The sequence below is a fragment of the Chanos chanos genome, chromosome 5 (genome assembly GCF_902362185.1).
Source record: "Chanos chanos chromosome 5, fChaCha1.1, whole genome shotgun sequence".
NCBI lineage: Eukaryota > Metazoa > Chordata > Actinopteri > Gonorynchiformes > Chanidae > Chanos > Chanos chanos.
This window is the reverse complement of record NC_044499.1, coordinates 22,057,529-22,078,774: the sequence shown is the minus strand read 5'-3', so window position 1 is coordinate 22,078,774 and position 21,246 is coordinate 22,057,529. Positions and strand designations below refer to the sequence as shown.

General features: G+C 44.1%; 1 protein-coding gene across 2 annotated transcripts in view; it reads left to right on the top strand.

Annotated features, from left to right (window-relative positions):
* The window catches only part of slc1a7a (solute carrier family 1 member 7a), a 36,369-nt gene that overhangs the window by 13,261 nt on the left and 1,862 nt on the right, over nt 1-21,246 (top strand). For both annotated transcript variants that reach the window (XM_030775800.1, XM_030775801.1), the window contains exons 3-8: nt 5,004-5,219; nt 10,383-10,425; nt 10,870-11,101; nt 11,751-11,850; nt 19,606-19,839; nt 20,137-20,331. In XM_030775800.1, coding sequence (XP_030631660.1) covers nt 5,004-5,219; nt 10,383-10,425; nt 10,870-11,101; nt 11,751-11,850; nt 19,606-19,839; nt 20,137-20,331 — 1,020 coding nt within the window. The remainder of the gene's footprint in view (nt 1-5,003; nt 5,220-10,382; nt 10,426-10,869; nt 11,102-11,750; nt 11,851-19,605; nt 19,840-20,136; nt 20,332-21,246) is intronic.

Here is a 21,246-nt window from a genome sequence, read left to right as displayed (position 1 = left end):
AATGTTGTAACTGAGTTGCACAGCTGACATGTTCTTGCGTGAAAAATGATTTGTGAAATGCCAAGCTGTTTACGGGAGAGGTATCATGACTATGGGTGTATAAATATTTCAGTTTTGCTTTCATAGAACTTTCATGAGAAAATGTAACATAGTCAGCATTAGAACTAACCTATGTTCATTTTCAGTCTGTCCTCCTCAACTCCTTATATCCTGACCCTCTAATCTTACCAAGTGTCGTTCATTCATCCTGTTCTATATTCTGTTTTGGACTGAAGAGTCTTGACAACCAAGAAACAGTCTAGAAACTCCTTCAGCAAACATCCACAACTACTATTTTGGAACTGCTCTGCATTTGGACACAGATGTAGTTAGAAAATGTACAATTTTCCATGAATACTAAACCCAAAACCATTAATTCAACAATAAAACAAAGCTAGCAAATAATGAGCGCTGACTAATATCAAGCGTATCTAACTTTGTTTTAAATTGCTTTGGTTTGCCTGTGTGTGCATGGATTTGCAGGTTGGATTGTGAATATGTAGTTTAAAGACAATCAATCAGCATTCAGCACCCCTTTTAGAAAATGTTCAATTGATTGAGTCACAGAATAACGATAAAGCTGCAGCTGGACTTTTGAGTATTAGTATTGTTAATGGTTTAAGAGGTCCAGAGCAAAATCATCCTATTACCCAGTGAGTTCCGTAGTCATTAAGGCTGAATGTATGGCTGTGGATTGTTATTTTGAACAGACAAAATGTCACTTGCCCATTAAGATTTTTGTCTCAGTCATTACATGGTTCCTTCTGAAAGACTTGACAGCAACAAGACTTCCATTAACATGCTTCAAGATCAAAGCTTTTTTTTAAAAAAAGAAAAACAATAGATAGGCAAATACAATTGATCTGAACTAAATTTTGTTCCTCTTCATGAGGGACATCTTTCTGTTTCAGCCTGATTTTTTTTAAATTAAATCTTTGGATATGTCAGGTCATTGACCAGCAAAGACATGCCAGAACTGGTTCATTAATACCATCTGAGTTACCACATACTATTATGTAAATGTTTAATCAAACATCAGCCAATCACAATACTCATCTGACATGGTTCCTTCTCTTAACTATGTAAACTCTTAATCGAGTGAAGCATTTCCGACCAGCATTGTTGCTGACCTTTGTTCTCTCTGCATTCACATTATGCACGGTATGGGAGATTAGAGCTAATCTTATTTTAGTAAAAGTAAAGACTGACGCACACGTGTTAGAGGGTTTTGTTACTGTCTTAAAGACGTTGTGTGCGTGACTAGTTCTTCACTGCATTCTGTTCCCTCATTCTCCTGCTTAGTGTATAAAACACTATCAGAATCAATGTTTGATAAAACAACTGATATTTCATTAAGATCCATTACTTAGGTTTAGGCAGTGAATCCAGCCACACTAATGCTCCTTCCTCTCATGGAGGATGTGTCAGAATTCTTTCAAGCAATATTACTGCAGGACTAAGTTTTACAAAAGTGATGCTTAAAAAAAAAAAACCCCACAAAAACAAAAAACATTGAGTGACGCGTAACACAGACAGACAGAGCTGCACCTGAAGGCACATTCATTCCTGAAAGCTCTGTGTCTTTCTACAATTGATCAGTGCTAATGCACATAAAACCCTGAATAAGAAACAGCTAATTACAGAGCTGTTAGCATACTCTGATGAAGCAATTAGCACATCCAGGCTCCAGAGTGCAAATTATACAATGACAACGGGGGGGGGGGCAACTTTTTCTCCAGGGCTATATAGCATAGGATATCTAAATGTTTCGAACCCCCCCCCCCCCCCCCCCCGAACTGTTGTTTTTATCTCTTTTGGGGGTGTCCAAGTCTTAATTAGGGGAGTCAGACCCCCCCCCCCCAGTTACCCCTAATGGCTTATTAAAGAACAGTTATAAGTAGCACAGTTTCAGATACTGATAACCTCATGAGCTGAATTTAGCTTTAGTTGTCAGAGGGTCAAAGAGATACTCCGAATCATGCCTATGCTAAGTTAATTTGCACTGAAAGTAAGTGGGACGGAGAGGAAGGGGGTCATGTACTTGAAATGGTTATGGCTTTGTGTGGTTATGTCATTGTTGTCTGGATTGTCATGTTTGTTGACCTCCGTTGCACCACACCTGCCTCTCTTAGAGCGTACTTAGCGGCATTAGCAGATGGGAATATTCTCCACTGTTTTAGCCAGTGTGAACTGTTTTACTTTGCAATGTCAACATGGCATACTAATGATGTGAGCAGCCTTTTAGAATTAGGCAAGTGTCTAAACCCAGAGGGAAAGTCTGTTGACTGATTATGGCTCATGCAAATTTTGTTTATCTGGCTCTTAGCACAATATGTTGCTGTTAGGCTTTCCTCCTGAAGACAAGGGGCTCAATTGAAACTCGCTGAATTTTTTTCCTCGGATAATTTGACATGTAAAATGTATTTGACATTGGAAAATGTTGGTACAGAGAGACAAGAAACACACTGCTGAGGTTTGAGACCTATCCTTGATGAGTCAGGATGAAAAACTGTGTGGAGAACTGAGAAAAAAATAACTCATCCAAAGCTTATTTAGATTCTTTGTTCAAAACAGACACACACACACACACAAACACACACACATACAGAGAGAGAGAGAGCGAGAGAGAACACAGCACATGACAGAAAATCCAATTATTTAGTAAAAAATGAACAGACTTTAGTTGACCATGAGGTCCAAGGTGAGGCTTAGTATGAAAGCAAACAAAAAAAACTGTGATATGACAACCTTTAATGGATAAACCAACAAACACAAACATAAATAAATATGAACCTATCACAGTTCCATGCTTTATGGTTTCTTGTTTGCAAGTCAACAATTTGAATGTAAATCTTTAAACACTGGAAAAGACATTACAGGATATTATCCAACTGACACTTAAGGGCAATTTAGTGTGTCCAATTCACCTAACCTGCATGTCTTTGGACTGTGGGAGGAAACTGGAGCTCCCAGAGGAAACCCACACAGACAACATGCAAGCTCCACACAGAAAGGACCCTGGCCACCCGACCGGAAACCGAACCCGAAACCTTCTTGCTGTGAGGCGACAGCGCTACCCACTGTGCCACCCTAGATGCTCACTGGTCAAATAAAAACCACAAAATGATCACACCACAAACAGTTTGTTCATGACTGGTGAATGATGGCCAGTCAGTGAGGCTGAATGAGTTTTACATTCATACATTTGTCCTGAGTGACTTGCAGTCATTACTTTACTGTGCCACATTACTTTACTGTGCTTCACTGAGGTCACACAGCTGTGGAGAAACTTTAGGGACGTGTCAACACTAACCCACCATGACCGGTATAAAAGACCACAGTATTCCAGTTACCAGTCAGCTTCCCTCATTACTATAGCATTAACATCTGAACTGACAGTCTAGGGTGCTGCTGTGAGGCCTGACACTGATACCTCACCTTTTGAAGTGAATACAGAATGATACACACAAACATAAATAAAGAAATCTCCTTTCAGTTTTCTTATCAATGCAGTGTGACAACAGTTTCTGAACTGATGAATTTACCTGATGAACATAGATTCCCTGCTATTGTTCCTCGCCACTTCCCTAAACCTGACTTTTCCTTTTCTTCTTCTTTCTTTCTTTAGTTATTTATTTTACCTCCTAACCGCAGTGTTTTTTATTGTTATTATTACAGTTTTTTTTACAGTTGCTAACATCCTTTTGTCCAATCCGTAGTCAAATTTTCAAAACTCTAAACACAATTAGCACAACATCTGTCTGTTGCGGTCCATACCATTAACACAATCCTGCTGTTTTAAGAGAATATGCAGTCAATTTACACTAAAATGCTTAAATTTTCTTTACATGCTTACCCAATACCAAAATTATGAATCTTTCTTGTCTTATTTACAAATGCTTGCACACAGCATGCCAGAAATGAAAACCTGATGTTCAAAACCTTAAATATAGTATAAAGCTTCTACTTCTACAACAACAGCAGCTCAAAAGCTATACTGAAACATCTGATGAGCATTTTTGAATGAACAGATCATTGAGAAATAGCTGATTTACTATAAGTTGTGTAAAACAGACCAACCACAGCTGATTCCAATCTCAATCGGAGACATAGCCAAGTGTTGAAGTTCTTTCAATTACATGTACATACACAGCAAAAAGGGGACTTTTTGGATTAAATTTCAATGTGGATACAGAACAACACAGAGGAGCAGAGGGAGAAAAAATAATGTCTGGACAAGGGAGAGGAACAGTTGAACGAGGGAGAGGAAGAGGACCAGGGAGAGGAGTAGCTGTGGCTTTTTTACTGTATTTGTGTATTTGATGTTTGCACGTTTGGAACCAAAGGCCATGTATGTTGGATATTTTGTTGATCACTGGCAGCAATTCCGTGTTGCTAATAAAGCTTTTACTGCAGCAATTCTGTCACTTACTATTTTTTTCCACTGTACATTCCATAAAATGAAGATGACTCATTCACTTTTAGATAGTATGTTGCCAAAAATACGCACATTTGACACTCAACCAAAAAATGTAGAGTGCTTTACAGTAAAAGGAGACTGAATTATAAAAATCAGTGGATTTCATATTGCCTATTGTATGCAGGTACTTGTGGATCTGAAACATGAAAAGTAATGCAGTTTCTGTAATGCCATCAACTGTATTTTGAAAGTCATTGTGCTATGATTGACTGTGTTCCTCTTGGCTAGAAAACATGTGCTAGTGTTTTGAAAGAATGATTTGATATTGAGTCAGGTTTGCCGTGTTTTGATAGAGTCAGTCTGTGCAGGGAAAGTTTTTTTGCATTTTGAAATGTAGAGTTGGTATTTAATGTAGAAAATGTGGTTTTGAGCAAAAAACTATTTGTCTGGTTGTATGATTTAGGTGTGTTGCTGTGTTAAGAGTTCGGAAAAAGTGTAGGTAAACGATAGTAATAAACTATTCTTATAATTTTGTCTCTTTCAGTCTGATGTCAGGTCTGGCAGCGCTGGATGCTAAGTGCTCCAGTCGTCTTGGAATCATGACCATCTCCTATTACCTGTGGACCACCTTCGTGGCGGTGGTGGTAGGAATCATTATGGTGATCATTATTCACCCGGGCGGAGCGGCGCAGAAGGAGGACTCCGAGGACAGTGGGAAGCCCATCATGAGCTCTGCCGATGCCCTGCTGGATCTCATCCGGTAAGGGAAGGCTTGCCTTTCTGGCAGTGGGGAAAAGCTGGAACTGGGGGGCAGTGTTTGGTACATGTGTGGTGCAAGAAGGGCAATGATGTGTGATGTGGCCTAAGTGCAGCTGTCTCGTTCCCGATTCTTGTCTCTCTGCTCCATGCACATAAACACGCACACATATACAAACACCATGCATACATGCGCGCACACGCACACACACACACACGCACACACACATGCATACACACACTGGACTGAATGCAGCACTTTTAAAGGTTTGCTGACACAATTGTCAGAGAAGCTACAATGTCAGTTTTGTAGCATTGTACTGTGAGTGGTTTAGTGTTATAGAGTTGTGCTGTCAGTGGTCTAGTGTTGTAGCATTGTACAGTGAGTGGTTTAGTGTTGTAGCGTTGTACTGTGACTGGTTAAGTGTTGTAGTATTGTACTTTTCGTGGGCTAGTGTTGTAGAGTTGTACTGTGAGTGGTTTAGTGTTGTAGCATTGTACTGTGAGTGGTTTAGTGTTGTAGTGTTGTACTGTGACTGGTTTAGTGTTGTAGCATTGTACTGGGACTGGTTTAGTGTTGTAGCGTTGTACTGTGAGTGGTTTAGTGTTGTAGCATTGAACTGTTAGTGGTTTAGTGTTGTAGCATTGTACTGGGACTGGTTTAGTGTTGTAGCATTGTACTGTGAGTGGTTTAGTGTTGTAGCATTGAACTGTTAGTGGTTTAGTGTTGTAGCATTGTACAGTGAGTGGTTTAGTGTTGTAGCATTGTACAGTGAGTGGTTTAGTGTTGTAGCGTTGTACTGTGAGTGGTTTAGTGTTGTAGCATTGTACAGTGAGTGGTTTAGTGTTGTAGCATTGTGCTGTTAGTGGTTTAGTGTTGTAGCATTATACTGTGAGTGGTCTAGTGTTGTAGCGTTGTAAAGTGACTTGTTTAGTGTTGTAGTGTTGTACTGTGACTGGTTTACTGTTGTAGCATTGTACTGTTAGTGGTTTAGTGTTGTAGCGTTGCACTGTTAGTGGTTTAGTGTTGTAGAGTTGCACTGTTAGTGGTTTAGTGTTGTAGTGTTGTACTGTGAGTGGTTTAGTGTTGTAGCATTGTGCTGTTAGTGGTTTAGTGTTGTAGCGTTGCACTGTTAGTGGTTTAGTGTTGTAGAGTTGCACTGTTAGTGGTTTAGTGTTGTAGTGTTGTACTGTGAGTGGTTTAGTGTTGTAGCATTGAACTGTTAGTGGTTTAGTGTTGTAGTGTTGTACTGTGAGTGGTTTAGTGTTGTAGAGTTGCACTGTTAGTGGTTTAGTGTTGTAGTGTTGTACAGTGAGTGGTTTAGTGTTGTAGCATTGTGCTGTTAGTGGTTTAGTGTTGTAGCGTTGCACTGTTAGTGGTTTAGTGTTGTAGAGTTGTACTGTGACTGGGTTAGTGTTGTAGCATTGTACTGTGAGTCGCTTAGTGGGCCTACAGTCTGAGTAAGTGCAGTTTCAAGGGCAATACGTGAAACTTTAGTATATATCATATATTTGACTGTGTATTTATCTAAATGTCATGTGTTCTGTCCTTCTGCCACTGTTTTTACATGTCTTTACAAATGTTCATACACTGTATGAGAGCTTAAAGCTTATCTGACTTTATTAAAAGCAAATACCAAAGCACACATGTTAGTGGGTTTTCCTACCATCTTAAAGACTGAGTGTGCGTGACGAGTTCACTGCACACACTTTCTATTCCCTCATCCTCCTGGTCAGTAAGAAAAAAAAAAAAAAAAATTTAAGATGTTGCATTGTTTTGTTTTTTTTAAATATCAGCTGATATTTCAGTAATGTGCGTTGCGTAAGTTTAGGCAGTGAATTTAGCAGCGTTAATGCTATTTCCCACCACGGAGGATGTTTCAGGAAACACTGACACTCTATTACTGCCATACTTGTTTGTGATGCTCAAAAACCATTTGTCACTTGCCCAAAAACCACTTACAGGTTGCACAGGCAGCCTCTGTACGGACAGACAACATCGTTTATTTGGTTTAATCATACCAATTTCATATTGATTTAAAGCTCCCAGGAGTCATTTTGCTCTGCAAGCACAGTTCTCACTGTGCACAGCCTGTCTGTGAAACACGCAGGTCTGGTTTGTTTGACCAAGTCAGCCATAAAAAATGGGCAGTAGCACAGGTTCTTGATACAGATTCTTCATGGCAGGATGTTTGTTCAGACTTACATTTATACAACAAACACCAAAGTCTTTCGGTACATACATAATCATACTGTTGGCTTTTCCGAGAGCGGTTAAGGTCTCAGAGACCGATCACCTCACAATCTGATTTCAGCGTTGGTTGTCAGAGAGCCAAAGTGGCGTTCTGGCAATAATGCCTATGCTAAGTTAATTAGCACGAGGATGTGGGGGAGGAGTGATGGTGGTGCTGAGTTGTCCTTGAACTGGTTCTGGCTTTATGTCTCTGTGTCAGTGTACCAGTCGGTCAGTGGGACACAGCCCTTCACATACATACATTTACCACACTGCTACTGGTGCTAAGAAGCACTGATATTATCAACAGGTTTTGTTTACCTAGTCAGGCTTTCCTAACTCTCCACACAACCAGTGCTGGTTTTAATTTAATTATTATCATTATCATTATTATTGTTGTTGTTGTTGTTGTTATTATTATTAAAAAAATCGACATTACAATATAGAAGAATACTTATACTTAACATGCACCTGAAAGCCTTAGATGTTTCTGTTGGCAGAGGGGAGGGCAGAGAACCAAAAGTAAAAACAGAGAGCACACAATGGACTGATCACAGATTCAGACAATACATGAATTTAAACATTTGTACTGTCACTCACAGCCAAATTCAGAGTCAAGTAAAGCAATGGTATGGTGTGTGGGATCACATTTTAATGCAATGTGTGTGTGTGTGTGTGTGTGTGTGTGTGTGTGTGTGTGTGTGTGTAGGTGCGTGTCTGTGTGTGTGTGTGCGTGTGTGTGTGTCTAAAGCACAGCTGTAGTTAGGATTTAAAGCAAATCTCCTTTGAAGCTAGTACTCAGCGTGCACACAGGTGTGTGTTTGTGTGTGTGTCTGTGTGTGTGTGTGCTTACCTGCAAGAGGGAGAGAGAGAGAGAGAGAGAGAGAGAGAGAATGTTAGATGTCCTCAGATGGGATGGGGCATTGAGATTTCAGAAGAGAGGTTTGTTGACCAAGAGAATAGTTATATATTCCAGCACCATCTTGCTTGTAGGATGTCTACCTTTTGTCTATTTTATTACGTTTTTTTCTAATCTGATGAAATCTGTTAATCTGATTTGTTTTCATTCATTTCTTTTTCTTTCTTTTCTTAAAAAATTGAAACATGAAAGTGAAAACAAGAAGAAAAGAAAAAACTCACAGTAGCACACACTCAAAATCATAAAGACGATGTCAGTCAGATGCAGAAATTACAATTTCACATTTAACACTTTTATAAAAATACACAATTTTTACCACGTTCCTTTTGGAACGTGCTAATCATCAACAGATATGAAGGAGGTTAGAAGAACATTGAGGTATTTTGAGGTTTTTGTCCTCACTGAAGTTCATGGATTTAAGTCAGGTCATTCCCAGGGGGTTTAGAGGTAAGCATTGAGAGCTCTAAGACTTCCATGTCATAGACCCCTTTAGATGCAGCAGCTTAAACCTGTCTTGACACGGGGGTAACCAAGGTAAAAGGTGGACGCCCAACCCCCCTCCCCCCATACACCCCCCCCATACCCCCCCCCCCCCCGCTTCACCTGTCAGTGGAGGTGCGTGGCAGATCCCCGCCCCATGTCAGCGTATGGGCTGTGGAGAGCCAGAACGGGGCCGATTATAGCTCCAGAGATCCGTAGATCCTGGGGATGCCATATGGCGACTGTGTACACATGCATGGTGCCTAAGAACTCAGCAGTAACACAGGATTTTACCTCATAGAATGGGTGAGAGGAAAAGGTTCTAAAGGGGGAAAAAATTTCCCTGCAAAATATTCAGAGGCTCCTGTATCAGGCAACTTCACCATTGCTTTAAATAATTTGTGTTCAAAAGTGTCCAAAATCTCAGAGAATGTTGAAGGAAGCAATAATAAACAGCAGTTTCTCAGTGGTTTGCAGCTCCCAGATCAATCAGGGTGGTGGAATTAATGAGTTGACTGAGGCTAGACTGAAAAAATGTGTAAGGTAAGACTGTAAAAGCGTAAAATATAAATGAATTTAGAAATAAAGCCAGAAATTTACACTTTTGTTGTTCACAAGATGGGTCATTAACCTCAGTACTCTGACACATAGCTCGTGAGGAAATCCATCCATACTGTGCTTTGTTTCCTTCTAATTTAAGGGAAACAAATAGACTCTCGATAAAGCTAAGAATAGTAATACCCAATGTTGTGACTATAATTTGTCTGCTCCGTTCAACTCTATGTCCAACTCACAACTAGAAATACTGCCACTAATACAGTAATGCAACAGTCCTTACACACTGTAAATTATTTCTAGAGAGTTATTCTGTTGGCCTTTCTTTACAACTCTACCACACAGCCCTTCATTCATTTCTCAGTCTATTATCCATCCATCCATCCATCCATCCATCCATCCTTTCATCCATCCATCCATCCATCAATCTATCCATCCTTCCATTCACACTGTTTCCCTTATTGAACTTGAAACACCTTTTCACCCGCTGTTTGCTCAGCGTACATCTGTTACTTGTTAACTCCATACTGTCTTGTTGGTAATCACTTCCTACCTCTATTCCTTCCCCAATTTCATCCACATGACTACCCCTTTTAAACCACTCCACACTGTCACAGAAACACACTTAGCTTTTAAAGCTCCTGTTACGCCATCCTTTCTACATGCTTTTTTAGTTAAAACGGAGCTATCCCTGTCCCTACCAGTCATCCATCCATTCATCCATCCAGAACTACTGTTTGTAACCTCAGTATTCATTCTGCTCCTTTTTCTTACAAAAACACAGAGATCTCACAAAAATGATCTTTATTACCATGAAAGCTTGAAAAATTGCTGTAGCTTTTAAAGGCCCTGTTTGTAAACAAAACTTTCTCTTCTGGTTGCCCTTTTAACTTCTCCAAAATGTTAATACATTTTGAGTTCTAATTCAGAGACAAAAATGAAAAAAAGAAAATAACCTCTTCACATTCCTTTCCCCCCAGCAACATGTTCCCAGCCAACTTGGTTCAAGCTACTTTTCAACAGGTGAGTCACGTCCAGCTGTCATGCATTGTGAAAATGCCGTTTCACTCCATTAGGCACATTTACTCTGCATGAGTTTCAATGAGGTGACAGAAATGCTCAGAACAAGCCATTTTACATTTAAATTGATGAGTTGTCACTGAACTCATGATTCAGAGACTAAAAAAAAAGTTCAGTTCTCACTAGTTGAAGAAACAGTCGAGTCTGTTAGAGTTCTGAGAACATTCCTCTTTTGTTTTGTTTTTTTGTTTGTTTGTTCTTTCTATTTCTTTTCTTTTTTTTTCTTTTTTTTTACATAGATCAAATAAAGTGATTCTCTGCTGTGTTTAAAGAGATACAGCAAACTTCCACAACCTAAGAGAAACAGTGTTTAGATTGTCAGTAACAACTTTATAAGTAGCCTTTGCTGTTTACCAAGTTTGACAGAGCTACCTGTGTGGCTTTTAGTATCGCACTAGGAGTGTTCCTATCATGAAGCCCAAGCCAACAGTCAGCCAGGACCTGATGGAGACCACCACAAGGCGGGTCTTCATCTATGGCATCCAGGATGACAATGGCACAGACATCCAGAACTTCTCATTGGACCTGACACCGCCACCTGACGTGGTTTTCAGAACACTCCCAGGCACCAGTGAGGGCATGAATGTCCTGGGTATTGTCATCTTCTCTGCAACAATGGGTGAGTTTAGAGCGCCTCTCTGAGATCTCAAAATCTGGCTCCAACAGAGGGCTTTGTTTCATCCATTCGTCAGCTGTGTATGCTACATCAGATTGTACCAGACTAGACATTTTACATTATTGTACAAATATGTCATGTCATTTGTTTGTCACTCATCAATCCATAAAATATTTTTTTTTCTTTTTAATAAATATATATTGATAAATTGTGCCATCTCATGTCTTTTCCTTCCCTCAGTCAATGTTTCACGTCTTAGCATTTTGTCAAAAATCACCTAGAGAAGTTGGAAAAGTTTTGATAAATGTTATGAATTGGAAATTTAATTTTTGTAAAACTAATGTGTATGTCCTCAGAGTTCATGAATTCCACAAAAAAATGGCCTGGTTTACCTGCCCTGTGAATGTCTTGGAAGGAGTAGATAACAGTGCTTAATCAAAGCTGCCCTTAACAGTTGTTGCTGTTGCTGTCCCTGTGATATGTGTTCCATCGCAAGCAATGAAACTAATGTCAGATTCATTGCATGCATTTAGAAACTGTATTCCATTGATGTGACATACACTGATCATCAACACAGTCATATGTCTGTTCTGATCTATTGGCTAGTGTCACTGTAACCACTGTGGTAATGTCTGGTGTCAATGCTGTTTAGGAATCATGCTGGGTAGAATGGGCCCAAATGGCAGTGCTCTGGTCAACTTCTGTCAGAGTCTCAATGAAGCTGTGCTGAAGATCGTCGCCATCGTGATCTGGTAAGGAACTGCGTTCAGAGACAACACATACTCATTGCCATAACATTCTGTTGTGCGCTAAGGATATGAATGTACAGCGCAGTGTAAAGTAATACACATAAAGTTTAGTAACAAAAAGATTCAATTCTGGGTTTAATTCTGTCATTTGAATTTTGAATTTTGAATCGAATTCTATAACTCACACACTGTAGTTTTATACAAAAAAATCCATGGTTGACAAGTACAGCTACATCTATAAAAGTACACGTAAAAACGGTTGATTTTTTTCTGGAACATGTTCTGTGTTACACAAATCGTCAAGACATATCTCGAAGAGACTGGACGGTGAACACAAATGGACTATTAGTTGTTATAAAGGCCTTTACCCCCATACGTTAATGGTATGCCCCATTTATCGTTTGGTACAAGCCATTTGCATACCCCTAATAGGTCATGGTGACGTCAGACGGTAATAGACTTGTTGTGTTAGGATGAGTTTGCAGTTTCCTAGTCGTCCTGTTCATACCAGTGTTCCCCTATGGTGTGCGTACATTTGAAGTAAGTCATCCAACGATGTAATAAGGTTACATATTATGTATGCTGTTCTGAAGTACCCCTTGTATTATTTGTTCGCTATGCAAACGTTTGAAGTTAAGTCTTTCGTTCTCTTGTGGTTGTTCTCGCTAATCACCCCATGCCCGAGCCGTATCGGCTAAATGATAAGAACGGCGATGTAAGCCGCTAGTGCATTCATTATGACTATCGTAACATGCTGGCGAACCTCATTCTCTTTCATACCACGAATTATCTACTTTTGGTTCTCGGGAAACCACACCTTTTATCGCTATATTTTTGCATTGGGGTAGATATTCCCCAATTTGAGTATTGTGTGGTAGTGAAACCCTCACAATAAAGGAATCAACCCTCACTTGGATGCAGTGATTCTGACCGATCACCTGTGGTGGGCTAGTTCTTGCGAACCCGGCACAAGTTTAATTGGAGTAGCTCCCGACAGCCATTCCTTCAGTTCATGGTCCTTCGAGCCGGATCGAGAGCTCACTACAGATTTGTATGTCCAAGTCATCAGAAGAGGTACCCAGTGTGCGTGTCAGGAGGCCAGCATTCCTCCCCTCACACTTAAAGGACTACGACCTTACTGGTTTTAGAAAAATGGACAGTTTGCCACTACCCACATCTCAACACGCTCCATCTCGCCCACGGAGTGAGGTGGAGGAGGAGGAAGACAGGACAGCTCGTGAGCGCTCAGTATCCCCAATCAGTCAGGAGGGCGACCACTCTACACAGTGGCTTGTAAGGGATTCAAGGTCACCCAGGGGGGACGATCTACATAGGGAGAATAGGAAACTAAAAGCGGATCAAGAGGCCTTGCTCATCGCTATGGAGGAGTTGAAACTACAGAACGAGTCACTTCGCCTGCAGAGTAGGCAAAATGAGGTCAAGTTAGCGCAGCTCAATCGCCAGAGCGTTAATCAGACAGAGCAGTTACGGAAGCAGGTGGAGCACCTGGGAGCTGTTGTACAGCAACTACAGCAACCTAGCTCACATCCCCCTCCTGGACTATCTAACCAAGCCCAACGACAGCGGCAGCGGGCAGTACTGGTGGGAGAGGACCAGCAGGTTGCTCCACCAGAACACGACTATCCTCAGAGCAGGGAACGCCATGACCTTCGCTCATCATTCCGCAGGTATGAATACACAACTGACAGAGACTATCCAGCAGAGCGCTACTCTGTGCCACCGCAGTCATTCCAGCAGCACCATTCCCGGGCACACGAGGCTGACTACGCATCAGAGAGGCGTCACTCTGCAGAGGAGGACCGTTCACCAGAAGGGCGTTACCCAGCAGAACGTGGCTATCCATTTGAGAGGCGTGATTTCGCCCCTGAGCACCGTCACTCCCAGCACCGAACGCCAAGCCCAGCAGGTGGGCAGGAGCGGACCTATAGGGGACCCACGCCTACCATTCCGGATATGATCCACCCTAACCCAAGAGAGTTCTCTCGCCTGCGAATTGCCCTGGAGAATCTCCTCCCCCATGATGCATCAGAGAGATTTAAATATCAGATTCTTGTCGATCACCTTAAGTCTGAAGAAGCCCTGCTGATTGCGGACTCGTACAGCCATTCCAGACATCCCTTCACTGACACAATGGCCGCACTCAATCAGCAATACGGACAGCCACACCAGTTGGCTTTACAGCGTATAGCCGAGCTGATGGATGGCCCCAGCATTGTTAGCGGTGATGGGAAAGCCTTCAGAATGTTTGCCCTGCGTGTTCGTTCCTTGGTGAGCATGTTGGAGCAACTGGGAAGGAAAGGCAGAGTCGAGCTAGAATGTGGCTCACATGTGTCCAGGCTGCTTAGCAAGCTACCTCATGATCTGCGCTCTAGCTTTCGAAGATTCATACACCCACACAGAGTGCCCATACCTACTCTCCTTGACTTGGCTGACTGGCTAGAATATGAGATCCAGGTCCAAGAGGACAACTCTCGGTTCGACACCAAGGCACGGAGAGAGCCTAAACCAAAGGAGCAGCGGAAGGGCTGGAAACCTCCAGCTAAGCCCTCCACAATCCTTCTAAATACAGAGACCTCATCCCCTAGTGACCAGGCTCATGCTCCAAGTTCCATACAGATTGTAAAGAAATACTGCCCCTACTGTGACAATAACAAACATTCACTGAACAACTGCTCTAACTTCAAACTGCTCAGTCCCACACAGAAACAGACCTGGATCAAGACGAACAACAGGTGCTGGCGCTGTGGGAGAGGTCACAGAGCGGCTGAATGCAACCTCAAAATGGGCTGTAAAACATGTAACAGTAGACACCTGCTTGCTCTACACGACATAAATGAGAGGACCCAAGAGAGAACAGAGAAGGGAGAGGTGCAACAACAGTCATTAAAGACAGAACCCTCAAAGGCCTTCTTACTCAATGCCACAGAGGAAGTCTTATATATTGACAGGCCTCCGGAAGGGCGCCATGTATTGCTGAAAGTGTGCAAAGTGATACTGAGGAACGGAGATAGAGCTATGGAGACATTCGCTATCCTAGATGATGGCTCCGAACGCACCATCCTTCTCCATCCTGCAGCCCAACAACTAGGCCTACAAGGTGAGCCTGAGCAACTGCCCATAAGAACCGTTAGACAAGAGCCTCAGGTTCTACATGGGGCTGTAGTCTCCTTCACCGTCTCCTCAGCAGCTGAACCACGGAGAGTATTCCACATTAGGAGAGCTTTTACGGCCAAGCACCTGGGCCTAGCTGATCACACCCACCCAGTGGAGGTCCTCCAACGGAGATACAGGCACCTGCGAGACCTGCCTCTGCTGCCCTTTAACGGGGCGCGCCCAGTCCTACTCATTGGCTCAGATCATCCCCACCTAATCACACCAGTGGAACCGGTGCGCCTAGGACCACCAGGGGGCCCTGCAGCCATTAGGACCCGCCTCGGCTGGACACTGCAAGGCCCAGCACATGGATTGAGGCAGTACCTTCGTGAACAGCAGTGCTACTTCATAGCCACTTTGCCCCCACCGGTGGATCTCTACAGTCAGGTAGAGAGGCTATGGCAAATGGATGTACTGCCCTGGCGCAGCGAGAAAGCCAGCACCCGTTCACAGCAGGATAAAGAGGCCATACATCTCCTTGAGACCCAGACCAAGAGAGTTGAAGTGGACGGAGTCCATCGCTACGCCACACCCCTCCTGCGGGCACAGAACATGCCACAGCTACAGGCCCCAAAGGAAGCCGTGCTCCCTCAGCTGCGCAGTACAGAGAAGAGGTTAGCCAAGGACCCCGAGCAAGCAGCAGCCTACAAGGCAGAAATTCAAAGACTGGAGAGAGCAGGCTATGTGGTTAAATTAGAGCCGGGCACTGAGGATACACCTATAAGCTGGTACATTCCCCACCACATGGTCCAGCATAATGGTAAAAATCGTGTAGTCTTTAACTGTTCCTTCCAATTTAAAGGTGAGAACCTGAACCAACGCCTGCTCCCTGGGCCAACACTGGGACCTCCCCTCCTTGCCGTGCTGCTGAGATTTAGAGAACATCCTGTGGCCATCAGCAGTGATATCCGCGGCATGTTTCACCAGGTGAGACTGCTCCCACAGGACAGGCCACTCCTCCGCTTCCTGTGGAGGGACTTGAAACGAGAGGAACCGCCCAGTGTATATGAATGGAGAGTACTTCCGTTTGGTACGACCAGCAGCCCCTGCTGTGCTACGTACGCTCTCCAAAGGCACATCATAGACCACAGCCAGCTGGGTGATGCCATCAGGGAGGCAGTGCTAAAAGGATTTTATGTAGACAACTGTCTACTTAGTCTGACCTCAGAGGATGATGCGAAGGTGTTCGTTGACCACTTGCGGAATATCTTAGCACAAGGGGGCTTCGAGCTGCGGCAGTGGGCGAGTAATCGGCCCACAGTCATCTCTCATCTACCATCAGAGGCTCGGTCGGACAGCGCAGAACTGTGGATTGTGCAGGGCCAGCCCAACACGCAAGAATCTGCCCTTGGTCTGCACTGGCATTGCCCGTCAGACATGCTGTCTTACAAGCATCGTGCCCTTGAACCTACAGAGACCACCATGCGCACAATATACAGAGTACTCGCCAGTCAGTACGATCCCCTTGGATTCTTGGTGCCCTACACTACCAGAGCCAAGGTAATAGTGCAACAATTGTGGGATAAAAGGAGAGACTGGGATGACCCATCCCTGCCAGAAGACCTGTTGCACTTGTGGCAGGCGTGGAGGAGCGAGCTCCCCGCCTTAAAGAAGATCACCCTACCCAGGTGCTACACCAGCCCTGAAATGGACATCCCAAGCAGTCAGAGGGAAGTCCATGTATTTTGCGACGCCTCAGAGCGTGCGTATGGCTCGGTGGCATACCTCAGAACTGAGAGTCCCAGTGGCAAAGTGGAGGTTTCATTTCTCACAGCCCGCTCTCGTGTAGCCCCAAAGAAACAGCAGTCCATCCCTCGCCTGGAGCTGTGCGCAGCACTGACAGGGGCACAGTTGGCCAGAGTGCTGAGGGAGGAGCTAACCCTTCCCGTTCGCCACTTCGCATTCTGGACAGACTCCACCACTGTGCTCAGTTGGCTACAGTCCGACTCCTGTAGATTCAAGGTGTTCGTGGGCACACGAGTTGCTGAGATACAGGACCTCACAGACAGAGAATCATGGCGCTATGTGGACTCAGCCCGTAACCCCGCCGATGATATCACACGTGGGAAGCCACTCTCAGAACTAACAGCACAGAGTCGCTGGTGTCAAGGTCCGCCTTTCCTCCATATGAGTCAAGACCGGTGGCCAGAATCACCACACATACAGCCTACCCCTACAGCCGGTGAAGAATTGAAAAGGGCAGCCCTTTGTGGTCTCACAACAGTTCTCTCAAGCCCACCAGTGCCCGATGTAAGTCAGTTTAAAGCCTACGGAGACCTGATGGAAGCCACTGCTAAGTCCCTACATGGGGCGGCAAGCACATCACCCACCGCAGACGATTACAGAGAGGCAGAGAGCGTCCTTCTACAGCGAGCGCAGCAGGACTGCTTTCCAGCCGACCTCCAACATCTAAGGGAGGGTAAGCCATTGCCAAGCAGTAGTCGTCTCCACACCCTGTCCCCAGTACTGGACAGCACGGCACAGCTGATACGTGTGGGTGGCCGCCTACGTCACAGCCCCTCCCTTGAAGCAGAAACCATTCACCCAGTTGTACTTGACCCCAAGCACAAAATCACCCAGCTAATCATTCAGGCGTTTGATGAGCAGCTACACCATCCAGGTGCAGAGCGCGTGTTTGCTGAAATACGGCGAAAATACTGGATTCTCCGGGGACGAGAGGCTGTCAGACGCCACCAACGACAGTGCCCTGACTGTAGGAAATGGCGGGCTAAACCTGGGGTCCCAGCAATGGCCGACCTGCCCCCTGCCAGACTACGCCTGCACAAGCCGGCCTTCTACTCCACAGGGGTAGATTGTTTTGGTCCTTACACGATCAAAGTAGGTCGGAGAAATGAGAAGAGATGGGGCATAATCTTTAAATGCCTGACGACAAGAGCGGTGCACCTCGACCTTCTCACCAGTATTGACACTGACTCTTTCCTTATGGCACTACGGAGATTTGTGGCACGCAGGGGTAAGCCATTTGAACTCCTCTCAGACCAAGGCACTAACTTTCGGGGAGGGGAACGAGAACTAAAAGAAGCCTTTGCGTCCCTCCAGCCAGAGCTCCAAACCCAGCTCGCCCCCCAACAAATCAGATTCTCCTTCAACCCACCAAACGCACCGCACTTTGGTGGCTGCTGGGAGAGAGAGGTCAGGTCCCTAAAACAAGCTCTCCAAGTCACACTCGGAGCCCAAACTGTCACCGAAGAGGTCCTGAGGACTGTATTGTCTGAAGTCGAGGAGATCCTCAACTCAAAGCCCTTAGGATATGTGTCGTCAGACGTTGCTGATCCTGACCCTGTTACACCAAACACCTTGCTTATGGGGCGGCCCGATGCTTCCCTGCCGCAAGTAGTGTATCCACAGTCGGAGCTTCTCAGCAGAAGAAGATGGAGACATAGTCAGCTGCTTGCAGACCACTTCTGGAAGCACTTCATAAGATCCTATCTTCCCAGTCTGCAAGCACGACAGAAGTGGTACTCAGACACACCAAACATCCAGGTTGGCACCATAGTGATGGTAGTCGATCCTCAACTACCACGGGCATTGTGGCCAGTGGGGAGAGTTACTCAGACACTCCTAGGAACTGATGGCAAAGTAAGAACTGTTCAAGTCAAGGTGGGGGATCGCTCCTTCACCCGCCCTGTGGCTCGCCTTGTCCGTCTTCCTGCCCTGCCGGACTAAACTGTACTGGACTGAACACAAGTTATATAACGTTGCCTTTATGATTGTTCAGATTTCCTTCAGAAATCTGGGGGCGGCTGTTATAAAGGCCTTTACCCCCATACGTTAATGGTATGCCCCATTTATCGTTTGGTACAAGCCATTTGCATACCCCTAATAGGTCATGGTGACGTCAGACGGTAATAGACTTGTTGTGTTAGGATGAGTTTGCAGTTTCCTAGTCGTCCTGTTCATACCAGTGTTCCCCTATGGTGTGCGTACATTTGAAGTAAGTCATCCAACGATGTAATAAGGTTACATATTATGTATGCTGTTCTGAAGTACCCCTTGTATTATTTGTTCGCTATGCAAACGTTTGAAGTTAAGTCTTTCGTTCTCTTGTGGTTGTTCTCGCTAATCACCCCATGCCCGAGCCGTATCGGCTAAATGATAAGAACGGCGATGTAAGCCGCTAGTGCATTCATTATGACTATCGTAACATGCTGGCGAACCTCATTCTCTTTCATACCACGAATTATCTACTTTTGGTTCTCGGGAAACCACACCTTTTATCGCTATATTTTTGCATTGGGGTAGATATTCCCCAATTTGAGTATTGTGTGGTAGTGAAACCCTCACAATAAAGGAATCAACCCTCACTTGGATGCAGTGATTCTGACCGATCACCTGTGGTGGGCTAGTTCTTGCGAACCCGGCACAAGTTTAATTGGAGTAGCTCCCGACAGCCATTCCTTCAGTTCAATTAGTAGTTGCTAATCTGTCATATCTTTCCTTATTAAATTCATAAATTCATCTTGTAAACATATTACGTAACTTTCAAAGATTAAAGCTAGTTTTTTTGGGGGGGGGGGGGGGGGGGGTTTGCTGCATTAACGGCCCGCCCTGACACCCTCACAGGTACTTTCCATTCGGAATTGTGTTCCTGGTTGCTGGGAAGATCTTGGAGATGGATGATCCCTCTGCCATGGGGAAGAAACTGGGCTTTTACGCCATCACTGTGGTGATGGGACTGGTGCTCCATGGCCTCTTCATCCTGCCTGCCATGTACTTCTTCATCACCAAGAAAAGCCCAATCGTCTACATCAGAGGCATTCTCCAGGCCCTGCTCATCTCCCTAGCCACCTCATCGAGGTACAGGGTTCCTAACCTATGACCCACAGACATTGTGACATTGTGAGGTTTTTAAGATGACTAAGGGGAAGGATGAGTGAGTAAATAAACAGAAACTGGGGAAAAGGTCCTCAGTGGAGTAATACAGATATAATGCAGCCAGATATAGGCTATATAGAGAATACAAAGCGTAACTCAGGGAAATGATTAAACAATCAAAATAAACCACATTGATCCACCATATACCCTTTAAGACACATATAGTCCTTTTTTTGATCAATTTTTGGACTTTGGACATTATTCTGTTTTCCTCCACAGTTCTGCCACGCTGCCTATCACCTTCAAGTGCCTCCTGGAAAACAACCATATCGACAGACGCATCATTCGCTTTGTGCTGCCTGTAGGCGCTACCATCAACATGGACGGCACGGCGCTCTACGAGGCTGTGGCAGCCATCTTCATCGCTCAGGTCAACAACTATGAGCTGGACTTTGGTCAGATAATCACCATCAGGTACGTGTCTGGACACGTATAGTCTAGAGGTCCAGAACAAATCAATGCACCCACAGAATTTCGCTCATGAATTCTGACTGTGAAGTGTTGAGTCATATCTGATTTTGCAACTCCTAAGAGAATTGATCTGGTTTGACAAGTCATGTTTTGTTTGTGTTGAATGGCCTGGTGCAGCTGATTAAATAGTTGTGTTAGACTCACTAATGTGATGTGCGTTTATTTCATTTATTAGCAAGTTTGTGATCAGCTCATAAGCTTTGGTTCTGCTTAGTTCAGAAAATATGTATGTACATAAGGGCCACATGAGAGAAGCTTCATACATTTCCCAAACATCTTTAATGTTTTACAACTTTTTACAACTTTCTTGGTTTTCAACAAGTACACACATTTCGGAGATCACTCTCACAGGACTGCGCACCCAATTATTTGTCTCCAAATTTTATGCCAGCATTTCAGTGTAGATGAGTTATTGGGAACAGTTTCTCTGTGGATAACATGCATAAGCAGAGAGAATTAGCATAGCAGAAGCCACAGGTGCAGCACATATTAGCAGAGCGACAGAATGACGTACAGTATGGCCTTTGTGCCAGATTAAATCTTATCCAGGACCAACAAAACCTCTACTCCTGGCTGGCTGGGCAGATCAGCGCAGCTCTGTTTTGATTTAATGACATATTACATGATAATAATGTTAAACAGACAGATGTGCACACACAGTCCTGTAATCCCTTCTCTTTAAAACCATATGACCTGCAGTGGTACCCTGTCCTCTCACAGTAGAATTACTGTGCTGCATTTAGCTATTTTTTCCTGTGCTGTCTGCAGAGAGTCTGATGAATGTTCACTTTGCCAGCCAGTCGCTTCTACATTATTTTCAGGCTGTCAGGGGCTTAAGCTCTGCTGCAAATGACATGT